Source organism: Euleptes europaea, chromosome 9, assembly GCF_029931775.1.
Source record: "Euleptes europaea isolate rEulEur1 chromosome 9, rEulEur1.hap1, whole genome shotgun sequence".
Taxonomy (NCBI): Eukaryota; Metazoa; Chordata; class Lepidosauria; order Squamata; family Sphaerodactylidae; genus Euleptes; species Euleptes europaea.
This window is the reverse complement of record NC_079320.1, coordinates 92,230,952-92,256,507: the sequence shown is the minus strand read 5'-3', so window position 1 is coordinate 92,256,507 and position 25,556 is coordinate 92,230,952. Positions and strand designations below refer to the sequence as shown.

General features: G+C 42.5%; 1 protein-coding gene across 1 annotated transcript in view; it reads right to left on the bottom strand.

Annotated features, from left to right (window-relative positions):
* KIFC3 (kinesin family member C3) overlaps positions 1 to 25,556 on the bottom strand; it is a 59,097-nt gene that overhangs the window by 5,601 nt on the left and 27,940 nt on the right. The window contains exons 6-16 of the mRNA XM_056855133.1: positions 24,544 to 24,691; positions 24,151 to 24,281; positions 23,842 to 23,953; positions 23,271 to 23,452; positions 22,818 to 22,922; positions 19,708 to 19,838; positions 9,184 to 9,307; positions 8,511 to 8,640; positions 8,100 to 8,329; positions 4,931 to 5,065; positions 757 to 853 (exon numbers count right to left, since the gene is read on the bottom strand). Coding sequence (XP_056711111.1) covers positions 757 to 853; positions 4,931 to 5,065; positions 8,100 to 8,329; positions 8,511 to 8,640; positions 9,184 to 9,307; positions 19,708 to 19,838; positions 22,818 to 22,922; positions 23,271 to 23,452; positions 23,842 to 23,953; positions 24,151 to 24,281; positions 24,544 to 24,691 — 1,525 coding nt within the window. The remainder of the gene's footprint in view (positions 1 to 756; positions 854 to 4,930; positions 5,066 to 8,099; positions 8,330 to 8,510; positions 8,641 to 9,183; positions 9,308 to 19,707; positions 19,839 to 22,817; positions 22,923 to 23,270; positions 23,453 to 23,841; positions 23,954 to 24,150; positions 24,282 to 24,543; positions 24,692 to 25,556) is intronic.

The window sequence follows — 25,556 nt, the reverse complement described above, 5'->3', positions numbered from 1 at the left end:
AACCACTACACCCCACCACACTTGTACTTTCCTCCAGTACATTAGCAATTTTTTTCTATAGTTGTGAAGGACTGGCTTTACAAGGCCCCGTTTCTTTGGGTCCCTCGGAGACTGGAAACCCTTGTAGCTGTCTCAAGTCTCCTCACTCTTGGGGGAGTACCAAAACTAAGCTGGGTGGTAGCCAGTGGCGTCCACCTGCCCAAAGAGGCTTCAGAAATGCACAGAACAGTTCAGAGTCTGGGAACTTCATCTGAACTCCAACATAACACACCGCCCCCACCATCTCCCTAATCCAGAAACTACATGCCGCATTTGTGGAGTTAAGCCCCAACAATAGATGAAACCAGGGGGAGGGGGAGGAAGCATTCACTGTTTGTTGCAACCATTTATATCCCACATTTATACCCACAGTGGCCTTCAAGGCATTTCATAACAAACATTGTCTGTGTCTCATTTAAATGTGAGGCACAGAGTTTTCCTGAATAACTTTGGCTCAGGTTCTTGTCTAAACTGTGTTCCAGCCTGGCCACATCTGAGGCCTGTAACTGATGTAGATATTACACTGGTATGCTGTGTGCATGTTGCTTCTTTGCACATGTTGCTACCTAATTTAAACAAGATGCTGAGTATGTGCAAAGCTTTACCAGCAACATGTTTAAACTGGACCTAAGCAACCTCTGCAAAATTTATAGTGCACTTAGGAACTGCAGATCTGGTACCAGCTAAAGAGAAAGATGAGAATTTTTCTACTCTTACCTAAAGTCTGGAGTCTTGACCGGAGTGAACTCGATCGCCCTGTCCACGGAGAAGACTGTGATCGAATGCAGGGTTGTGCTGAGACTGACGAATCTGTCTACGAAAAGAATACCCATAGGAAATAGGGACTAAGAAAAATAATTAGCTGTCATAGAAGAATTTGATGACAGGAAGAGGGCAATCCAAATCAGCACAGTCCAAGAAGCCAGACTCATAGTCACAGAATCATAGAGCTGGAAGGTGCCATAGAGGCCATCTAGTCCAACCCCCTGCTTAATGCAGGATCAGCCTAGACCATCCCTGACAAGTGTTCATCCAGCTGCTGCTTGAACAGTGACAGTGAAGGGGAGCACACCACCTCCCTGGGCAGCCCATTCCACTGTTGAACAACTCTCGCTGTAAAAAAACAAAAAACCCTAATGTCCAGCCAGTACCTTTCTGCCCGTATTTTATACCCATTTGTCATGAGCTGAGTGGCCTCAGAGCAGGGGAGCCTTATGGTTTCACAATTGTTCTTTGACTTTCCTTTAATTAGTGTGCAGCAAGTTTCCCTCCTGTTCTGTGCTCAGTTCCCTCCCTGATGTGGTTCCCTCCCTCCCACCTCTCTGGGTGGTGGAGGGCTCGGCATGTGAGCAGGGCCCTTCCCTTTCACAAGCTGCCTAACTGGCCCCTTGCTTGACTCCAGCCAGCCAGCTGCAGCTTCTGACCTGCCAGGCTCTCCCCTGCAGCCCCCGCGGCCATCTGGCCTCCCCAGCTGCCTGCTGCTCTGCTGGCTCAGCTGGCTGGGGGAGCCACTGGCTGTTTCTTCCTCCAGCTCGTTCCTTCTCTCGGCAGCTTCCCTTGGCATCTGTCTCCCTGCCTCCTGCCCTCCTCCTCCCCTTTCAGCCTCATCCTTAAAGTACCCAGCCGGCTGCCCTGACCTCGCCCACACTGGCGTCGAAGATCCAGACTGCCGGTCACACCATTATGACGAGTACCATTCTCTGCTGCCAACAGGAACAGCTCCTTGAGAACCAGCGTGGTGTAGTGGTTAAGAGCGGTGGTTTGGAGCGGTGGAGTCTGACCTGGAGAACCGGGTTTGATTCCCCACTCCTCCACATGAAGCCAGCTGGGTGACCTTGGGCTAGTCACAGTTCTCTTCGAGCTCTCTCAGCCCCACCTACCTCACAGGGTGTCTGTTGTGGGGAGGGGAAGGGAAGGTGATTGTAAGCCGGTTTGAGTCTCCCTTAAGTGGTAGACAAAGTCGGCATATAAAAACCAACTCTTCTTCTTCTTGCCCTCATCTAAGGGACAGCCTTTCAAATACTTAAAGAGAGCGATCGTGCCCCCCTCTTCAGTCTCCTTTTCTCCAAACATTCCTGGTTCCCTCAATCTTTCCTCAAAGGGCTTGGTTTCCAGGCCCCTGAAGAAGAAACATCCAAAAAGAGGCTGGTTGAAGCCTGTTATTACTGGATTTCTATGTTTTAAGAAAGAAACAGGCCTGTTCTGTTCGAAGTTTGCAGTAAAGCTCAAAAGTCCATTTCCTGGTGCAATAGGACGCAGCACATCACTTTCCCAGATAAGAGTGGGAGATCAGCATATAGATGTGTCACATCGGCCATTTCCCACAGAATCCTGTAAATCAGGGCGGGGATGAGAAGCAATACAGAATTTCCTCAGTGTGCCACAAATGTCCCTTTCATACAGGTTTCTTAAACCTGCTTAATGGATTATTTTTTTAAGTTTCAGACACTTTAAAATGCTAGCCTTCCCACAATTCATGAACACTTAATCCAGGTTTTCCAAAACTTGTTTTGTTCCTGGTTGTGCTTTAAGGTGATGAAACCTTAAAAAACCACTTGTTTTCAGAAGCCAAAGCCAGTTTTATCCTTGTGTGTGTGCGTGTGTGTGAAACTCAGAAGGGGTTAAAGAGCCCATATGAAAGGGACCCTGCTCCAACTGGCCACTGAGAAATTCCCTGGGGGGCAGCTGCCCTAGAGGGCCCATGGCAGAGGAGAAAGCTTCCCCTGTGTACTCACAGGCACCTCCAGAGCCTAAAGCTCTTCTCCTCCTCTCCCTCTCCCTGCACCAGCCCTCCATGGCCTCGGCCGACCAGCTGGCAGATGGGGCCATGCATGCAGAGATGCAGGCCCTGCAACAGGGAACTGAAAGAAGGCTTGGCTCAAATCCCCTGGCCCCTGGGGAGCCCGGAGATTAGGAGTAGCCAGTGTGGCATCATGCCAAAGGGACCCTGGCCTGCAACAGAATCTCAAAGTGAGACTTCACGGTTTATTATTTAATGTTTAAAATTTAAGCTCTTGGCACCAGAAGCCTAGGAAAAACTGGCAAGTCAAGGCCCCAGAGGGAGGGAGAGGGAGAGAGCGAGAGCAGGAGAGGCATGCAGGGAGGAGGAGAAGCTGGGTGGAGTGAAACCTTCTCTCCTCCCTTGCTGAGGCTTCAAGCCTGCTTTGGGCTGTTAAAGCTTCTTGCAGGGGCAGCAAGGTCTGAAGATAACTAACCTCCCAGGACCCATCCTGCCACCACTCTAGGTCGCTGGGGAAATCAAAAGGCCCAGGAAGGCAGTTTCTATACTTCCCCGCCCCCACCCGCAATGAGAAGCAGTGACAGCTTCCTTGCCACAGGGCAGCATCTACAAGACGTGCATCTAGTGATGTGGGGGGGGGAGCTGCTCTCTCAGCGCTGCAGTGGTGAACGGGCAGCTCCTTCGGCATGCACTGGCTCTATGGAAGAGACGTGCATGCTTCCTGCTGCTGTTTGCCCTTTCCTTGTCTCCTTTCTCCTCAGCCCTCTGACACACATTCAGTCAACGCACACAGAGAGGGGGGAGCGGCGAGGAGTGCTCTGGACCCCCCCGCCCACGACTGGGAACTGCAGCCATCACCACCTTCTGCTTCAGATGCTTTTTCCCAAGGGCTATTTTAGCTTCCCAGTCCTTCCTCTTTTTTCCCCCTTCTGTTTTCTGTAGTCCACCTTTTTTAGATTTCCCCCTCTGCTTATTCTGTGTGCACAGAATAAAACCCTTCAAGATGTAGGACTGGGAGAGGCTTTCAAGAGCCAGCCCACACCACCCTCACAGACTGAGGCAAAGGGAGGTGGGGATCTGGGCCTTTTCTCACAGACACAGGCACTGTGAAGGGGGTGAAGCTGCAGACCTGCAACAGCCCGTCTTAGGGGGAAAAAATTCTTCAAGGTGGTGGCAAGCAAACAACTAAGGCGTCTGTCTCTCTAGGGTCCCAGGCCAGCTAGGCGGTGGAACACCCCCCCCAGGGCTCTGAGAAACACAAGGGTCTGTTGAGCATGTCCACGACGCAGCCACCTAGAGGCTCTCAGGGCACCACCGGGGCCCATTCACAGAAGAGGCTGCAAGCAGCCTGCCAGCTGGGATGCAAGATGCGGGATCCGCGACAAATGCAGCTCCTGACTTTTCCAGCAAGGAAACTGCCGCTGATGAAGAAAGCGAGCCCCTGCAAAAGCGAGCACCGCTACACGCGTGGGACTGCCTCTCAGCAACTACCAAAGCCAAGGAATCAAAACACAGAGGCTTTCTTTCGACAAAGGGCACTGAGGAGGGGCAATCAGAAACGTGCCTTCTGTGCTGACCAGCCGGAGAGGGAGGGCGCCAGGCAAGACGCCACCAGAACCGGCTGGTTTTGCTCCATGCTGCTCACAGGGCTGGTGGCACTTATTTTTGTGGACCTTTCTGTTTTTGCATCACCCACTTAATGCATTTCGGTCTAGAGCAATGGTTCCCAACCATTTTTTGACCAGGGACCACTAGGACTTTTTTGTTTGGTGCAGGAACCCCAAGGTTCAAAATAAAAATTCTGACAATTTGAAAATAAACTTTAATCATAACTGTTAGTTAAACATTAAACTTAGAATAATATTTGAATATATATTTTTATAATAGAGAACTTTTAATTGAAAATATTAATTTATTATGGGTTTATAACTTTGTTTCGCAAACCTTAATTTAGTTCTCGCGGACCCCTGGGGGTCCACGGATTCCCTGGTTGGGAATCAGTGGTCTAGAGCGTACACTTTCTGTACAGGAAATAGTTCCAAAAATACTCCGGCATTGCCAAATGCGAAACCAGGGAAAGTCCAGAGGAGACCGACGGCACCGTGATGCAACACTGACCGAGGGGAGGGGCGAGGGCAAGAGGGTGGTTACCTCCAAGTGCTCCTGGCTGGACCAGGAGCCTGATTCTGTCCTCCGGAAACCAGGGCCCAGCTCTACAGAGCGGACACGCTCCGCAAACTTGAGGGAGCAGAGGGTCTCGCTGCTGTTCTTCTCAATAGGAGATACCTGAAAGATTGTGGGGAGGGGGAGACGTGCCAAAGTCATCATTCATTTATTTGAAGCATGCTGATGCCCCTTTCCCACCCAAGTTAGGGTGCCCAAGGTGGCAAATAGTCAAAACATTAAAGGTTTTTAGAATATACACACACCAACTAACAACAACAATTAAAAAATATGTAAAAGACAAGGAGGGTCAGTGAAAAAATGACAAACAAAACAGAAAGTGTTCAACTGCTCAAGGAGACAATGATAGAGATAGACATCTATCCCTGGGGAGAGAACTGCATAACTTTGGTGCCAAGACCAAGAAGGCCCTTTCTTACCTATCTAGACTCAGATGGTGGGAACATTTACAGCAAGGCCCCTGAAGATGACCATATTTGTGGGGGATTTGGGAACTGTAGGTGCTAGTCCTCTTGGCTGAGGAACTAATGGAGAATTTACCCTCTTGGGTTGAGGAATCTCTAATACGAAAATGAAATGAAGAAATGAACCATGCCTTAAAATCTTCATTGCTGTATAACTGCAACAAAGCAGATGAATAATATTTGGGCTGCATCTGATTCCTTTTAAATAGGATATTGTTTCTCTTACGCTAAGGTAAAAGGTATCTTGCAACAAAGTTAACAGGCTGCATGACACCAGTGTTGAGATGTCACAGAGAGAAATCACACCATCAACAATCACAAGGAATCATTTATAAATTACAACCCACAAGAAACTGAAGGGGAGGGGGCATCCCCTTCTCCCGACTTTTGCTTCCTGTTTCCTTCAACCATAGAATCAGAATCACAGAGTTGGAAGGGACCACGAGGGTCCCCCTGCACAATGCAGGAAATTCAAAACTACCTCCCCCACACACCCCCAGTGACCCCTACTCCATGCACAGAAGATGGCCAAGATGCCCTCCCTCTCATCATCTGCCTAAGGTCACAGAATCAGCAATGCTGATAGATGGCCATCTAACCTCTTCTTAAAAACCTCCAGGGAAGGAGAGCTTACCACCTCCCGAGGAAGCCTGTTCCACTGAGGAACCGCTCTAACTGTCAGAAAATTCTTCCTAATGTCTAGATGGAAACTCTTTTGGTTTAATTTCAACCCGTCGGTTCTAGTCCAACCTTCTGCGGCAACAGAAAACAGCTCGGCACCACATCCTCTATATGACAGCCCTTCAAGTACTTGAAGGTGGTTATCATATCACCTCTCAGTCTTCTCCTCTTCAGGCTAAACATACCAAGCTCCTTCAACCTTTCCTCGTAGGACTTGGTCTCCAGACCCCTCACCATCTTTGTTGCCCTTCTCTGGACACGTTCCAGCTTGTCTACATCTTTCTTAAATTGTGGTGCCCAAAACTGAACACTAGTTGAGTCTAACCAGTCTATACCATCACTTCACGTGATCTGGACACTATACTTCTGTTGATGCAGCCCAAGACTGCATTTGCCTTTTTAGCTACCGCATCACACTGCTGACTCATGTTCAGTGTTTGGTCTACTAAGACCCCAAGATCCTTTTTGCACACACAACTCCTCAGACGAGTCTCCCTCATCCTATAATCATGCATTTGATTTTTCCTACCTAAATGCAGAACTTTACATTTATCTCTGTTGAAGTGCATTTTATTGGTTTTAGCCCAATTCTCCAGCCTGTCAAGATCATCCTGTATCCTGGTTCTGTCTTCTACCATATTTTCTCCCCCTCCCAATTTAGTATCATCTGCAAATTTAATAAGGATCCCCTCTATCATACAAGTTATTTAATTTTCTTTTCTCTCTCTCTTCCTCCCTCTTCCCACCCTTTCTTCCAATCACTCTTGTCTTCTCCTCCTCCTCCCCTCACTTGCCCAGGCACCTGCCAGCTCACAGAGCCATTGCTTCCTCTAGCCTGTCTCAGGTAGTGGCGGCCATGGTGGCCGTAGCTCCTACTTCCCCCGGACCCGTCCCTCCCCCCACTGCAGACAGCCACCGCCAAGGCCACCACCACCGGGGCAGCCCTGACAAAGTAACACTCCCCTTTCAGCGAGGCTCTCTTTCAGCACCTGGAGTCGCTAGGCAACAGCCTGGGATTCTATGGGCGGGCACTTTTCAGTCCCCCATTGTACCTGACCATTCTCTTCCCTCCATCAACTTCCTCCCACAGGTGGTGAAGTCAGAGCATCCTTTGTGAGGCTGCCAATGGCCCCTCCAAGCTGAGGGGGAGCAGCAGCCCTCGCTCTCCCTTCTCCTGCTCACCTGCAGTGGTGTCACTGCTGCCTCTGCCTACCTGGCTCAGGTGATGGCCATTCCCATGCATGTGCAGACAGCATGCCTCTGTTTGGGGTGGTTAACACACACACCCATTTTTTTAAAAAAAAGTTTTTAAGATTTTCCTGCAAATCTCAAGAACAGTTCCCCCAAGGTTATTGAAAAAGTTCTTTTAATCTACATGGCCCAAACCCACAGTTTTAGCAGTTGTTGATTACAGTCCTAGACCAGCAGTATAAAACATACAACAAGAAAAATATTTACAGAAAACCATTGCATAAAAATATTTTAAAAAACAGACGTGTTTCCCTGAGTCTGCACTGAAACATAGCAGACTCCGGTGGCTGCCAGAGCATCCACGGATGGAGGCCACCTTCACTATGAGATCTACTGATTCAAATAGTGCAGATGGGGGAAGAGTGACGTCAGCTGCCACAGCTGGTTCCTGTGAGAGGCTCTTGGCGCAGCTGCAACAGGAACAGAAAGACTGAGAAGAGCACGACAACCCTTTGAGTACAAAACACGGAACTTCTGATGGCCCAAAAACGTGGCAAAGCACTTGCACTGCTTTCAGGAAAAGATGTGGCTTTCAGGGATTTCCCACAAGTTATTCAAGAACAGCCTCCAGATCGACCAGAGGGTAGCAGAGGAGTGGAGTGCTTCAGATCAAATACTTATTTGTGTGCACCCTCCCTCCAAAGAATGATGCACACAACAGCACCTCTCCGGGTTTTCGGGCCTATCGTTTGGTCCGGGGTCCCTGGCAAGAGCCCACCTTCCTCCAGCCCAGCACTCACGTGCACCATCATGAGCGTCTTGCTGTCACCGCAGAGAGAGTCCTGCAGGAGGTAGGTCAGTTTGGAGTTGCGAAACGGTACGTGGCCTTGGCGAGAACGCAGGGCGTGGATCACGTCTCCCAATGCCAGGAGCGACTTGTTGATGTACTGAGCCTCACGCAGCCTGCTTCCCGCTGCACCAGATTTCCCCACCCGCTCAGAACCTGCCAGGTCCACCAAATTCAGCTTTCCTAGAAGAGAACAAAAATATTACTGAGCACAGAGCGGCAAAGCCGTCCGTTGGAGCTACAATCCCTACAATTCATCTGAGAAGCTCTGGCGAGATCAAGCTGTCTTCTCATTGCCTTGTGGGTTAGTGGAGCAAAGACTCAAGGAATTTCCACCCATTTCCAGCCTATTTGGGAGACCAACCTGTGGTTTGTATTCCAGTGCTGCAGTTTACTCCTCTCACTGTGACAATCAGAAGGGCATGAGACCGGGAGCTGTGCTCATTCAGGTAGGTGCACTCAGTAGCTCGGTTGATGTGTCCAAATTCAAAGACCTGGGAGAAATCCAGAGAGCTGGTTTCATTCACCCCCTTGCCAAATGGAGCCAATTCTCTCCATGGGTTCCTTCTCAAACCTGTATCCCAAGCACTGGGCAACTGTTGGCAGATCACTTCCTTTGCAACCAGGCTCTCTTGGCACTGAATCATCAATGAAGGTTCTTAAAACCTATAATAAAAAGAAAACAACACCAACAACCGCCTCCCGCCCCCCCCAAGGAACAGGAACAAACAGTAGGTGTGCAATAAAATCTAATCTAAATTGCACAGTACAGAAAAGTCAGCTGTTAATACTATCATATACTGTACCCAATCACACATGGAACTCTTCATTTACCCTTTCTTCTGAGTAACATAAAGATTACTATTAGAAACCAATGCAGGCTAAAGCCATTCTGCCTAGTCTGCAAGGCCCCAAACCAAAATCCAAATAACAAAAATTCTGGCAGGACATGAGCTTTCGTGAGTCACAGCTCCCTTCTTCAGATACCAAATGGTGGGCCTTTCTTTGCAATCAATAGTGAACATCTCCTTTCTAACCTTATGAATATCTTCCAAGCAATGTACAGGGAACTCAGTCATGCCCGGCACATAGAGCTGTCCGCTGCCATCTGGGCATAGTTTGATGTCCAGCTTCTCCTGAGGCACCTTTCTGAGTAAGTCTCTGAAAGACAGAGGCAGGCAGGGCAATGAACGCTCTCCAGGGAAGCCGGCAAGACTTTGCTTTGTAAAAAGGCAGCCTTACCAACATACTTGCATGTATATCCGAGTCAGAGAGAGAGAGAGATGCAAGAAACTCAAACTTGGTCAATATTTTATAGACCAATGTTTCATTTTCTTGCATTGGGATCAAATAAAAAACAGACACATTAGACCCCTTGCTGCCAGAGGGAAGTATTTTCATCCTTCTTGTCTGACAAACCACAAGTGCTCAACTTCTGAGACAACAAACAACATTCAAGCGGCTGGGCAGCAGACAGAGAATGACTAACTGTAAGGGACGAAATAAAAAAGGAGACTCAGAGGGCAATTCTCTTGCCTCCGCCAAAAACTCTGAAAAGCCACAATGGAACCGTATTGCTGAAATCCAGAGGGCCCGCCAGGTTGGTCTACAGCAGCCCAAACAACAGATTAATGGATCCATTGTGGTGGACGCTCTCATGCATAAGCTTATGCCACAATACATTTATGTGTCCTTTATGAGTTACTTTATCTGGTTGAAGGTGCAGCTACCCACAGATGGAGTCAAGTTTGTATGTAAGGGTGGAGCCATGGCTCAATGGCATATCACCAGCTAGGCATGCAGAAGGTCCCAGGTTCAATCCCTGGCATCACCAACTAAAAGGATCAGTGGTAGGTGGTGTGAAAGACCTCTACCTGAAAGCCTGTAGAGCTGCTGACAGTCTGAGTAGACGATACTGACCATGATGGACCAATGATCTAATTCAGTATAAGGCAGCTTCATATGTTCATGGGTAAACAGCAACCATTGTGACCAACTATTGTGAGTGCTTCAGACTGTGTTGTAGCTCAGCTACTGAGGTTGATTTTAAACCTACAGCTTATTTCCAGAACTTCTGAAATGATTATACACTACCTTTTGATCATGCAGTCAGAGAAGGAGAGCTACTAGCACTCCTTGGGTCAGAGACAGATGCTAAAAACTACAAGTTTCTCATAGACTTGTTAAAGATTCGAATTGTTTCTGCTTTTTGTCCTTATGTTTAATATTTAAAATATTTGCCAGGGGTTTGATCAATTCTAGGCACAGAGTTCAGCCTAGGAAATAAAAACCAGAAGAGATGGTCGTCTTACAGATCCAAAGGAATGAAACTCAAAACCACAGCTGTTGAGAAATGAAACAAAGATCCTCTGTCTGACTGACCAAGATCTGGGAGAGAGGACCAGATCCAAGTGGAGCGTGGTGAAAGAGCTGAAGGAAAGGCTTCAGAGCACACTGAAGAAAAATCCTGGCTTCTAAAAATAGGCAAGGTGCTGGCGTGAGAAAGGAACGTCCCGTGCCAATGGAGAAAGTCTCCAAAAAAACAACGTAGACGGGTCACTGCCTCTAAACCATAAACAATCCACTCAAGTCCTCATAGGACAGCAGGGTTACAAGAGAGGTAGCAAAACAGCGGGCGCTGAATAGCTCACAAGTCATGGTGACAGCGCAGTCGGCAGGAGACAAGCCACGGAGCAGCAGAGTGATGAAAGCGGCACCGCCCACAACGGCAGTGGACCTGCGGGAGCAGCAAAGTAACAAAGGCAGCGACCGCAGCACAACAGTGAGACGGGAATCCAGTATTTCCTATTTCACTTCTTTCTTCAGTCGCATTTCACACTGAAAAGTCTTTTTGTGTTGATAATCCACATATATACTTCATACAAGACCATTTTAAGGAGATGTTGATTAACAATTCTCCTACAGCCTGCTGTCCTATGAGGACTTGAGTGGATTGTTTATGGTTTAGAGACAGTGTTTTTTGGAGACTTCCTCCATTAGCACAGGACGTTACTTATTAATTATATAATTCATTAGGGGAGTGTATGCATGCACTAAATCAAGATGGACGCTGTACTCCGAACTCTCCTTTGAACTAAAGAATTTATAGCTCAAAAAGAATGTAAAAAAGGGAGTCCTAGCATATACAGCGAGATAAGAGGAGAGAAAAACTAAGAGAAGCAGAGGAGATAAAGTTTGAAATTTCAACACCGGTAAGACTGCTTTATTTATAGCTCTCCTGGGGGAACGCCTTGTGGCCGAAAAAAGCCTACTCATTAACTCCCCTAATCAGCTTCTAAAGATGGCTAAGAATATTAAGGAATTATCAGAACAAATATCTGCTCTTCAAAACACAGTGATAGCATTTCAAAATAAAATGAGCGAAGAAATTAAGTCTATAAAAGACGAGGTCACTAAAGTGGGAAAAGAGTTGGTAGGGATTAAGCAAATAGCTACTTCCGCAAAAGAACTGGCAACAGAAAACGTGCAGAAGATTGATCATTTAAACCGACAAATTACTGAACTCTCCGACCGCAACAGAAGGGCTAATTTAATTTTGGCAGGGATTTCTGAAGAGGTTTCTGCCAAGAATTTAGAAGGGACTCTTAAGGAATGGCTTGCAGATAATGGAGTCAAGCTTCAACCAGACGAAATAGAACGAGCACACCGCTTGCAAGGAAGAGGGAGGGGTAGAGCCCCCCGTGATGTTATAATCAAATTCACAAGAGAAAAGCTTCAACAAGTATATAAAGAACTGAAAAAGAGGAAGGACCTGAGCTTCAGAGGAAGAAGAGTGTGGGTGAGACAAGACTTTTGCCAAGAAACTCTCAAGAAAAAGAATTTAATGCATCCCTATGCCCAAAAATTGCATGCAAATAATGTAAAATTTACATGGGGTTACCCATCTTCAATAATTATTTTCCAAGATGGAAAGAGGCTTATGGCATGAAATACCTCAGAAGCGATACAACTACTGAAACAGTTGGGAATAGATACAAAAGATATGGGAGTGCAAGAAATGGAAGATGAAGCAGAATCTGAAGAGGACACTGAGGAAGGAGGGTCAGGAAGAGCTGAAAAACGGCCTAGGACAGACCCACAAAGTGAAACTACCTAAAAGGGAAGTATACAAATGTTAATTGAGCTAATATATAATATGTAAGAGAGTTCAGGAGAGGGAGGGGATGCATGCACTCCAAGAACTGGAGAGAGGGGATGCCTTTTTATCCCAGTTGACTTCTCTTCCACAGGGTGGGAAGGGTAAGGGAAGGGGTGGGTTAGCAAACTATATAAAATACCCTCAGCCACGGTGCCTTAAGACTCATAGTAATAAGGAATATGGATAGGTTAATAAGATTACTTACACTGAATGTCAATGGTTTAACTTCGGATCTTAAGAGATATAGGATATCTAAACTCACAAGAGACCAAAAGACCGATGTAATATGCCTCCAAGAAACACATAAGAAAAAAAATGATAAGAAGCCGCTTTTAAAGGATACGGCCTGGGTGACATTAGCAGAAGCTAGAAGTGATTCTAAGGTAAAAGGAGTAGCAGTCTTGATTCACAGGAAATATAAAGTGGAGGAAGTGGAAAAAACAGTAGATAGAGATAGTAGATATTTATTAGTTAAATTTAAACTGGAAGGTAAGCGGTATACAATAGTAAATATTTACGCCCCGAACAAAGGACAAAAGAAGTTTTTATGTAGAATCTTTAAAAAAACCACACAATTTTCAGAAGGAGAAATCATTATAGCAGGAGATCTTAATATCGATATTACAAAAGATAAAACAATAAATTTGGGAAAATGGGGTCTGAAAGAGGCGCATGAATTTATGGGCTCACATCCCAACCCACTCACATATCTAGCAGACATAAAACAGCATCAAACATAAATTACATAATCCTAGGAAAGAGCAGCAATATGAACATAAAAGGAATTATGTACATAAGGAACATAAAAGGAATAACCACCCAATTTTGATATATGACCATGCCCCAATAAGTATTGAAATAGCAATAAACCAAGAACAAAAAAAAAAGTCACTGGAGGTACAATAATCTAATAATGGCTAAGGAAGAAGATAGACAATATATGAAAGAGCAGATAAAGCTGTATTTTGAGGAAAACAGAAGGTCGGTCGCTATGCTGCATAGACGGTGATAAGGGGATATTGCATAAAAAAAGAAAGAATTATAAAAAGAGAGTGGTACTCAAAAAGACAACTCAAAATCCAGGAATTGGAAAGGTTACAGAGTAAACAAACAGATATAACCCTAATGTACTGAGACAAATTATGGAACTTAAAAAACAGATAGAGATTTTAGATTTGGCAACAATATGGAAAAGGGATATTATGGTGAGGAATGAATTCCAAAGAAATAGCATAAACTCAGCAAAAAGACTGGCTAATTACCTGAAAAATAGAAAGGAAAAACAAAGGGTCAAAAGTATAAAAGTTAATAACCAAACATCACAAAACTCTAAAGTAATTAAGGAGGCGTTTGAGTCCTTTTACAAAAATTTATATAAGAGGGACAAGGTAGGTTTTGAAGAAGACATTAACTTAATATTGAAGGAGACCAAGAAAGTTAAATTGGAAGAGGATATCACATTGCAAGAGATAAGAGACGTAATTAAAGAACTAAAAAAAGGAAAATCACCAGGTCTAGATGGGTTTACAGGCGAATTCTACAAGGAAATGACAGAAATCCTAGCTCCAGAACTTCAGGCGGTGTTTAATGAAGTCTTGAAGGGCAAGAAAGCTCCAGACTTGTGGAGACAAACAGAAATAATAGTGATTTTAAAACTACAGAAAGACCCTGAAGAGGAAGGATCATATAGACCTATAAGCCTTCTCAACCAAGACTATAAGATATTCGCAAAAATATTAGCAAATAGACTAAAGAGGGTTATCCCAAATATAATAAAAGGACCAGCATGGATTTGTAAAAGACAGGAATATAGCACACCCTATTAGAAATATAATTAACGTCCTGCAACATGGCCCCCCCCCAAAAAAAAATGGGCCTCCTGAAACTGGATGTATTCAAAGCCTTTGACACTCTTTCCCAAGAATACCTGTGGCAGGTTATGCGCAAATACGGAATAGGAAGTAATTATTTAAATGCAATTCAGGAGATATATAGGGATGGAACAGCAGTAGTGAAGGTTAACAATGATCACTCGCAAGTTTTTCAGATTCAGAGAGGAGTTCGTCAAGGCTGTCCGCTTTCGCCGCTCTTATTTATCATAGCGATAGAACAACTGGCAGAAAGGATAAGAAATAGCGCAAGGATAGAAGGCTATAAGATCAAGGAAGAAGAAATGAAAATTAACTTATTTGCTGATGACATTATGGTTATTATGACAAACCCTAAAGAAGGAATAAAAGAAATAAAGATTATATTAGATGACTTTGAAAGCTGTTCAGGGTTAAGAGTCAATATGGCTAAATCAGAAATTATATATGTCAATGTGAACAGGATGAAAAAAAAGAGATAAATAAAATTACAAATATAGGATTGGGAGCTAAAAAGTTTAAATACTTAGATATAGTATTACAAAAGAATATTAATAAAATATCAGAGGTAAATTATAATAACATATGGAGAAAGATAGAGAAGGATATGAAAAGATGGAGAAATAAAACTTTAGGAATCCCCTCTAGAATTAGAAGTACTAAAATGTTCTGGGTGCCTAAGTTAACGTATTTATTTCAGACGATACCACTAGGAATTAGTACAAAAAAAATAGAACACTGGAATAGAATGATAAGAGGGTGGATATTCGATAGCAAAAACTGTAGAATTCAAAAAAGGTTGGTATATAGCCTTAGATCAGAATTGGGTTGGGGTGTCCCGGATTTGAATAGCTATTACGCCGCCTTTCAATTAAAGTCATTATTAGAAATAGGAGAAGAAAGTGACCAGAAATGGGTTAGATTTGAAAATAAGATTAACAGTGACATAGGAAGATTTGGCATTTTCTCAAAGGTCATAAGTAAAGATTTTAAATTAACCATAGGGCCCAGATGCACAGCACTAGAGGTATGGAATAAATGGCAACCTTTATGGCTAGGAAGGACTTCAAGATGGGCACCGCTAGAGACTATCCACACTGAAATGAGGGAATGTAAATGGTGGGAAACCCTAAGGTCAAAAGGATACTATAGACTGGGTGATATGTACAGAGGAGGAACCCTAAAACCTCTACAGGAGATAGTAGAAGAAAGTACAAAATAAATTACTTAAACAAGAACAGATTGATAAAATAAAAAATTTGCAACAACAATATGAAATTTTATTAACCGTGGATATAGAAAAAAAAATTGTATAACAGGCAAAGATTTTTCAAACATTCAAACAAACCAGGTAAAATGTTAGCATGGCAGCTTAAACGTAAAGAGAGGAGAACACCAATACTGAAGATAAGGAAGAATGGTAAAGTTTTACCAGATAAACAAAAAATTACAGAAACCTTTATAGATTATTATTCCAATCTTTATACACAAGGAGTAGTTTCAGAAAAAGAAATAGAAAGATATTTAACACAATTTGAATGGGACAAAATTTCACAGGAATATAAGGAATTGTTAGATGCTGAAATAACAATAGAGGAATTAAAATCAGTAATAAATAAAAGTAAATTAAATAAAGCACCAGGAGAAGATGGATTTACAGCTTTTTATTATAAAGTTTTTGTAGATCAACTTTCACCATACTTATTGAGAGTGATGAATAATTGTATACAGGGAGGATCTATTCCAAATAGCTGGAAACAAGCAAATATAGTTTTAATTCCTAAATTAAATTCTGATTCAATGGAAGTAAAAAATTACAGACCAATATCATTATTAAATAATGATTATAAACTGTTTGTAACGATCCTAGCAAATAGATTGAAGAAGGTATTAAGTATTCTTATACATGAAGATCAAGCAGGATTCCTACCAGGGAGGTTGATTAGCCAAAATGTTAGTGTTAGATCTTTTAGAATATGCAGAACTTGATACTACACCTTTTGCAATATTTTTAGATGCATAAAAAGCGTTTGACAATGTAAATTGGAAATTTATGAGAAAAGTGTTAGAATATATGGATTTTGGTGAAAAATTTCAAAGGGTTATTGGAAATATCTATACTTGTCAAACAGCTAGATTATTAATTAATGGGGAATTATCTTCACAATTTGAAACACAAAAGGGCACCAGGCAAGGTTGTCCTCTTTCAAGGTTGCCCTCTTTTATTATTATATTAGAAGTTTTGATGAGAAAAATTAGAAACAATGTAGAGATTGTAGGTTATAAAATAGGGAGAAATCATTATAAGGTTAAGGCATACGCGGATGATTTAGTTTGTTTTTTAACGGATCCTATTACTCAGATTGTTGAATGGAGTAAAATGATTGAGGTTTATGGAAAGCTGGCAGGTTTAAAAATAAATAAAAATAAAACCAAAATATTGGTTAAAAATATCACACCCTTGCAGCAGCAAGAATTAGCGGAAATCACGGGTTTTGTTATTGAGCATAAAGTAAAATATTTGGGAATATGGCTAACTTCTAATAATTTTAATTTATTTAAAAATAATTATGATAAAATATGGCAGCAAATAAATACAGATTTGAAAAATTGGGAAAAAATACCCTTATCGTTATGGGGTAGAATATCGGTAATCAAAATGATGGTATTACCCAATATGCTTTTTTTATTCCAAAATTTACCGATTATCAAGGGATTTAAAATTTTTAAAACTTGGAAAAAAGATATTTTAAAATTTTTGTGGGGAAAAGGAAAACACAGAATAGCATATAATAATTTGATTCAATTAAGAGATACAGGAGGATTAGGATTACCAGATTTGCAACAATATTATGAAGCTTCCTGTTTTCTCTGGTTAAAAACTTGGATTAAGTTAGAAAATTCTCGATTATTAGAGTTAGAAGGTTATAATCTTCGTTTTGGTTGGAATGCATACTTATGGTACGAGAAGGAAAAGGTAAATAGGGATTTTAAAATTCATATTATTAGAGATGGGTTATTCCAAATTTGGATAAAATATAAGAAGGTTTTAGAAAATAGGACTCCGGGTTGGATTAACCCAACAGAAGCTTATATGAGAAGGGGAATACAGTTAAATTTAGATATAGAGATGTATAGGAACATTATTGAGTGGAAAGAGAGTAAATGGGTTTTAAAAAGTAGGGAAGAATTAAATATAAAATATTGGTTTGTATATTATAGGTTACAAGATATTTTTAATAAAGATAATCAACTCGGATTTAATAAAAAATAAATCCGAGTTAGAAAAAATATTAGATAAAGGAAATAAGGGAATGATTGGTAGAATGTATAAATTATTGATTACAATTAATTTAGAGCAAGAAAGAATTAAACCAGTCATGATTAAATGAATGCAGGATATAGGATTTAATATAGATCTGGATAAATGGGAAAATTTATGGAAGAGGGAATTTAAATTTACAATAACCAATGAAATTAGAGAAAATTTATACAAAATGTTTTATAGATGGCATATAACCCCAATTATGGTATCTAAGATGAATAGTCAGGATAAAGGAATATGTTGGAAATGTGGGAAAGAAAGAGGAACTTATATGCATGTCTGGTGGACGTGTAAAAAAATTAAAAACTTTTGGAAAAAAATAGTAAAAGAAACAAACAATTTGATTAATGGCAAAGTGAAAAGGAAACCATCATTTTGTTTGCTAGGAATTCCACCAAACAATATCTATGACCGGGATAGGATTATTTGCCAATATAGTTTTGCTGCTGCAAGAACTGTGATAGCCAAAGTATGGAAACAAACAAATAAACCTTCAATTATAGACTGGAGAGAGAAAATATGGTTATATATGAGGATGGCCAGATTAACGGAATTTTTACATGGAAAGGATATGGAAGAATTTAAACAAACATGGTTTAAGGCCACCTCATATTGGGACAAGATGGCAAAAATGGATTTTATGATGTTATTTAGTGAGTTATAGAAAATAATTTTTTGAAATAAAATTAAATTTTAGACAATCGATACATAAAACTACCAGACACTTCTTCGGAAGTCTGGTGATGGGTCACTTTTTTTCTTCGGTGGGTGGGGGGGGGAAAGGGTATTATTGAATACTTAGATTGATGATGATTGTATTGAATATTGAATTGTATTGAATATGTTGTATCAATACCCTTCTTTAATTCTCTTTTTTCTTTTATTATTGTATTTTTATTTCTTTTATATTGTATGTTTTGTTAAAATTCAATAAAAATTATTTTAAAAAAAGGAGATAGTAGAAGAGATAGGCAAGCAACATTGGTTAAAAACAACAGGCCTTTACAGAAGGGTTAAAATGATTAATGAAAAAGGGGAAATATGGTCAGAGGAACCAATGGAAGAAATATATAAAGAAATGCAAAAATCAAAACAAGGATTGGAGGGAGAAATCTACAGGAAAATGATATCAAATAAAGATAAGACAATATCATATTTACAAAAAACTTGGAGTAAGGAAGGTCAGATATCAGAAAACATAGCAGATAAAATTATGAAAGGATTCGAGGAAATTAAAGTGATTAAATTTAATGAATTGGAACACAAATTTTTCACAAAATGGTACAAAACACCAGCGCAATTAGCGAATATGTTTCCAGGACTAAGCCCCATGTGCTGGCACTGTAGACAATCTAAGGGATGGTTCTCCCACATGTGGTGGGAATGCCCAGAGGTTAGGGACTTTTGGACACAAATACTAAAAATTATAAGGAGAATATGTAAAGTATCCTTAACCGTAGATTTTAAGCTAATGTTAATGAGTACAACAGGGAACTCGGGGGTAAACAAGAGGGACCAGGCCACATTCAAGGCTGTTATTAGCAAGCAAAGCAGTAATAGCTCTGGGTTGGAAGGATAAAAGTAAATGGACTATAGAAATCTGGCACAACTATCTGTTTGAATTTATACAGTCGGATATCGTCGAGTTGATGTGTCAGAAGACTTCATGGGAAGATAAGAACAGGGAAATCACAAGAAGATGAAAGACCTATTTAGAGTGGATATCAATGGAAGGAAGAAAAGACATTCGGTGGAAGATTCAGACTTTGTGCCCGTGGCTGGGGTTAAGAGACTAAAAATTATAAGGAGAAGGTGAGGGGTTAGGGAGGGGGATGGGTGGGATGGAAGGGAATGAGAAAAGAATACGTTATACAAACAATGTATGTAGAAAAAGAAATATATATTTGAAACTTGTATAAAAAGAAATAATAATAAAAAAGACATGCAAAAAAAATGTAATTAATTAATGTCACACCGTGACTAAACCTTGGGATATAACATAGGATTTTTAGCGGATTTTGACGTATATGGCGATATGCATTTGAAGTACGCTTGTGTCTTACGTCTAACTTTGGTTACAGTTGCTGTTTTTTGGTTTGAAATTCTCTGTTTTCAGCACAAGATATTCTTTGTTGCTACTGAAAACAAGACAAGCCCCTTCACCACCAAATTTGACAGACTCAACAGTCCATTGGAGTAACTCCATTACCTGAGAGCTTCATTGTATATCTCTGCCACACTGACTGTGATCTTATAGTCCCAGGCTGAAGCTTTCACCTGTACTTCCGAGAAGAGAAGCTGCAGAGCCCGCTGATTGATTCCCGGGTTCTCAGGAGTTCCCTAGTGAGGGAGATGACAAGTAGAGCACAGAGATGAACACATGCCACAAAGCTTAAGGCTCATGGGATGTGCTGATGCTGGGAAGAGGGAATTTCAGACTCATTATGCATTCATCAACACTCAGCTATCCACCAGCTATCCTGGGTCAGACCAAAGATCAGCCAACATTCTGCTTCTGGCAGGGACCAGCAGGACTCCCCCAAGGTGTCTGTAAGCAGGGCCTGAGGACCAGCGCCCTCCACTGCCATCTTTACCCAGCACCTGGTAAAAAGCACAGAGGATCTAAAGCTCCTTCCATTTCCTCATCAACATACAGAAGAGGAGGGTGGTGTCTAATCCTTTTTAAAAGTCATTTAAAAAGCTGGCGGTAGCTAATTCCATAATACAGTATTTCTTAACGTGTGTCTCTTACCCTTCCCCACCCCCAACCAATGAACTAAGGTCTCTCATACCTAGAGTTGCCAAGTGCCCGGTGGTGGCGAATAAACTACCGCCAATCCACCGGGCTGTCCGCCGACCAGCTGAGAGCCGGCGGGAACCCCGTGTATGTGCACACGTGTGACGCGGCTACGTCAATTTAGGGTTTACCCTGAAGCGATGTGGACACTCTAGCAAATTCAGCAGAAACTCTATGGTTTCCATAGAGTTTCAGCCAAGATTGAGAGAGCGTCCCCATCACTTCCAAGTAAACCGGAAGTGATGTAGGCGCGTTGGCGCGTGGCAGCATCGAGCCAGGCACATGCGTGCACCGCGAGCCCCAGAAAATCTCCCGTCGATTGACCGATGGGACCTGGTAAGCCTACTCATACCCAAAGTGAGAAACCTGGGCCCAGGCCAACAAGTTAGCCAATAATTAGCAGAAACAACAATTTTCTGACTTGCTAGAGTTTCTGGCTGCTTCCTGACCAGGGTGAGGAGGAGGAGGATGCCCTCTTTGAGAAGCCTTACAGAATATCCAGGCAACATTACCTTGTAGTTATGAGTGATTTCTATTTTCCTGATGTGTGCTGGGAGACATTATCAGTTGTCCAGTCATGCAACTTCCTGACCTCCATGGCCATTAATTTCCTTTTTCGAAAGCTATGAGGGGTTCGGCCATAGTCAACTTAATATTAACCAACAGGCTAGAATTGGTACATGAGGGTGAAGGTGGTGGGGACCCTAGGGGGAAGGGACCATGTCCTCCTAGAATTTCTTTTGCAGTGGGAGATGAAGGAAGTCCGTGGCTTCACCCCTGACTCTGCCCAGGGGAGTCTATATATGGGCTCTCCTCGCTCCTTGTTTTCTTCTTCCTCAACAAGCCTTCCCCCAGCTGACTATCAGGCTCGCTGCATCCCGGCTCTGTCTGCCACTCAGCTGTTTTGCGATGAGGGATGGAGCGGCAGGGGCCACCTCAGACAGTATTGCGGTGGAGGTTAGGTTTGTGGGGGCAGCCATGCCAGCACAGGCAGCAGCTCTGCCCATGCTAGGCAGTGTGGCATGTGCCCGCTCGCTCACCTCAACTGTGGGTAGATGGCTGTCAGTGGCCTTGGTGACTGGGGGGCCACATTTTCCCAGCGGTGCCTCCCTGTTGGCAGTGAGGATCTAAGAGGGCTGATTGGGGGCTGGCTATGCCAACAGTCCTGGTAAGTGGGTGGGGCGGCATTGGTCCCAGGACGGCACTTTGGCCAAGTGGCGTCCCAGGACACACATGAATAAAAGACCAATCAAAGATAAATGGAAAGTATATTATTCATATTGTCCACAAAAACTGATGAACAGAAAAGGAGCTTATTAATGTGATATGCTATTTAGAGATCTGAAAAATCTCCTTGGTATATGCAGAAAATATGTCAAATATTGGGGGAACTCAATTTTTAATATTGGGAATAATTATCAGAAATATAAAACAACAATTAATTTTAGTAGAAATATATATAATCCAATGATCAATATTATTTTAATTATAGTATAACTCTTTTAAATATATTGATGAATATAAATATAGTGGTTAATTAAAGAATATTATGATTTATGATAAAATATTAAGATAGTAATTAAGACTTTTTATTATCTTATTACATATTGTTTGAAACTGCCATTATATTTAACCTTATCTTTCTTTTTATTCTGTATAACTGTATTAGCTGTGCTAATTGTAAAGGAGATCATGATTTGATTCCTTCTTCCTTTGTAGTAATCTCAGTTTTAATATGTTCTAATATGTTTAATATGCCTGCCACAGATGCTGGCGAAACGTCAGGAAAGAAAATACCAAGACCACGGTTACACAGCCCGGATAACCTACAAGAACCAATTAATATGTTCTGTTCATGTTTTGTTTTTGTTCTTATAAAAATTTTAAAAAGTATTATACAAAGCAAGAAAACAACACTGCAAGAGCAGAATAATACATACAGCAAACAAATGCACACCACACAGTGGTAGATGCCACAGTCCTGTTCCCATTGTAACAAGTGCCTTCCTGAACCATTCCATTACAATATTGCCTTTATATAAAGGCCCTCGTGAACAATTCTGTTTTACATAGTTTGCAGAGTGACAGAAGCACGAGAACAGTAAGACGGTAAAGAATGATTGCCGGGGCATCATTCAATAAGATACTGACACTCTATCTGCACTTTGCCATTTTAGTTCTACATGCTGTATCTATCTTTTATAAAGGAATGGTCACATTTATTAACTTTTTATACCCACTACTTATGAAGACAACACATTGAAACATATTTGTTCTTTTATGATTTACAACAGGAATCTGTTCCACAGATTATAGACACATTACTGTTCACTTATTAAAGGATACTTATTGTATTTAGATGGTATTAGTATCTAGGAATAGACTTGCATTTATCTGTATTTTTGTTCCTCAGTCTTTTCTGGTTTGTCTTGGTCCCGTGATTCCTAACAAAAACATTTCAGTTGTGCTACAGGATCTGAAGACTGTCACAGCATGTAAAAGAAAAGTATTATGCTGCTCACCTCCATCGTGTAGGTCTTCCCTGCACCGGTCTGCCCATAGGCAAAAATACAAACGTTGTAACCGTCAATGCATGATGTAATCAGGGCTTGAACCTCCTGGAAGATCTTTTGAAAACAAAGCCTGTATAAGATACCAGCAAAGTGATTCCCTTCTCAGCCAAACTGGCTCTTCAAACATGTGTTAATGAGACTGTCAGTCCAATCCATCCCTCTCAGGCTTGACAAAGACCAGAATTTGTTTAAACCAATAGGACGAGACAGTAGGGTGACAAGTGGCTCTGGTGATCAGTCCTCTTTGCCTTCAGGTAAAGATGAAGCCTACCCCAGTAGAGATTCCTATCCAGTTTAAAAACACTGCGATTTCCTTCAAGCCACACTCACCCTTCTCAAACATAGCAGGAGATCTTGCAAACTGAACTGTTGCAAGCCCCAGAATACTGTGGAAATACTTACATCTTCCTGTGTTGCTTCTGGAGGGAAAACCTTGTCCAGTTCAAATGATACCAGCTTCCCTTTGTGCATGAGCCGCAAGACAGCATCATCGTCAGGATCAAAAGTCACTGCATTGGCAGCATCCAGACCGTCTCCATCCTCTTTAGTTATTGGCCTGACACGGCCAAACACTCGAATATTTCCTTCAAAAGGGAATTATGGAAGTTTATACATTTGAAAGCAATTGGGTTCCTGGCCCTCAACTCCTCTGCAAATACCATTTCAGCCAATAAGAACCCTCTTCCAGATGGTATGAGTCACTTCAGATCAAGCCCTTCTTTCTGTGAAGTGGCATGTGAACAAATTCAGCCTTTGTTAGAGAGCCAACAGCAAAACTATCTGAGCCAAGCCACATTTCCAGTCCCCCAGCTAGTTGAAGCTGGGTATTCAACTTCCTGACCACCAGGACTCAAAAGCCCTTCACCAAAGTCTTCACAATGCCACCAGTGTCATATGTATATGTTTATGACTTTGCTGTTAATGAGCAGTAAACAAATTCAGAATAATGCCACCTAAAAAAAGGGGCACAGACCTCTCAACCGCACAAGTTCATTGTGACATTTTTTCCGGAGCTGCAATTCCCTGCGGTATTTTCTTAGTAGCTCCTGGTTTGTGCTGTTCACCTCTTCAACGGCCTGCCCAACCTTCAAAAGAGAACAAAAGATTGGGGGGCAACACTGCTAATAGATACCAGGTATTGTACCCACCTTCACATCTGAATGGCTATCTTCCACTGAAGTACTAATTACTTACAAGGAGCCTAGCAATGGAAAGAGCAGGCTCAACCCCACCTAGAACACAATCCTTAAAGTGTGCAGATGGGTCTTGAGGTTTTTCTGACCTCTGCCTTGGCATCCCGGAAGGCTTCCTCAAGCAACACAGGGAATTCTCTGACTTGTTGCTTGAGGTTGTTGTAATCGTTAGTGAGAGTTCGAAGGGCTGGCTGGAGTGTAAGGAGATTTCTCTGTACTCCTACAAAGAAACATAAAGGAGCAATTATTGTTCCATGCTTAGAAAACTCCCTTTTTCATTACCACAGACAATTTCCCTTCTTTGAAAAAAGCCATAGCAGGGCAAACGGAGAAGGGACACTTCAAAGTATCTCTAACATAAAGGAGAGATTCCACAGGTGTAGTGAAATGCAAATGCAGCCAGCTGGGAGCGATGATTCCTCACGAAGGAGTCCCACCCCAGCTTCTACTCTGTCAGGTCCTCAGAGGCAATATTCACTCACCTGCCAGGTTCTCATGCACAGCTTTCATTTCCATTTGTGCTCGTGCAAATGCTGCTTCAACGGCTTTGTTCTTGTCCTCTTCCATGCTCTGCATTTCCTCCAGCATTTGCTCATGAGCTCGTTCAAGCTCAGACTCATTCATCATAACCTAGAAAATGGGCCACAATGAAATTCCTAGACTAAAGGAGCCAAACCTCTGTCTTCCCTTCCTTCCACAGTCTCCTCTACACTAATGGGAAGGGATTCAGTTCCGGGGATAGATTGCAGATGACCTCTAGGTATGCCAGGTCAGACATGCTTGAGGGAAATGCACCTAGCTACAGTGAGGGATGAGCTAGATTCACGTCCAGTGGAGACCAAGAAGATTTTGGGGGTATCAGCTTTTAAGAGTCAAACTCCCTTCCAAGGGAGCTTTGACCTTTGAACGCTTTTGCCCTCTGAAGATCTTGCTGGTCTCGAATGGGCTCCTGGACTCAAAGCTACAGCTCTTCTACTGCAGACCAACACAGCTATCCTCTGAAGTTACCTTCATTGAGTGATGAGTGTCACCTGCCCTGGCTGAGGAGAGAGTCCAGGGAAAATAAAGTAAGTTAAAGGGTAGAAATTGGGCATGACTGGAAACTAGAAGCTAGCACACCGGCTTTAATGGAAGCTTCTTGCAAATAATCAGGAGAAGAAATCCCCAATGCAACATTTTTAAAAAATGTACTTTAAGTCCCCTCTCCACACAACTAAAAATAGCTCTCTGCCCCTCCTCTAGTGCTGCTTTCTTATCCTTCCCTTTAAAGTGACTGCAGCAGCTTCTCCTCTCTCTTAAAAGGAAAGGAGGCACAGATGTGCACCTTTGCTCTGGATAGGGAAATGGCAGCACCGGCTTCTCCTCTTCCTCCTTCATGTGTGCATACCATGTGCGCTCTTGCTCTAGACAGGGAAGGAGCATGCTGCTCACTCTCCCTCCATCAAAGCTGCTGTTTGCCTCTTCCAAGGAAAGCACACAGGTAACTGTACATTTT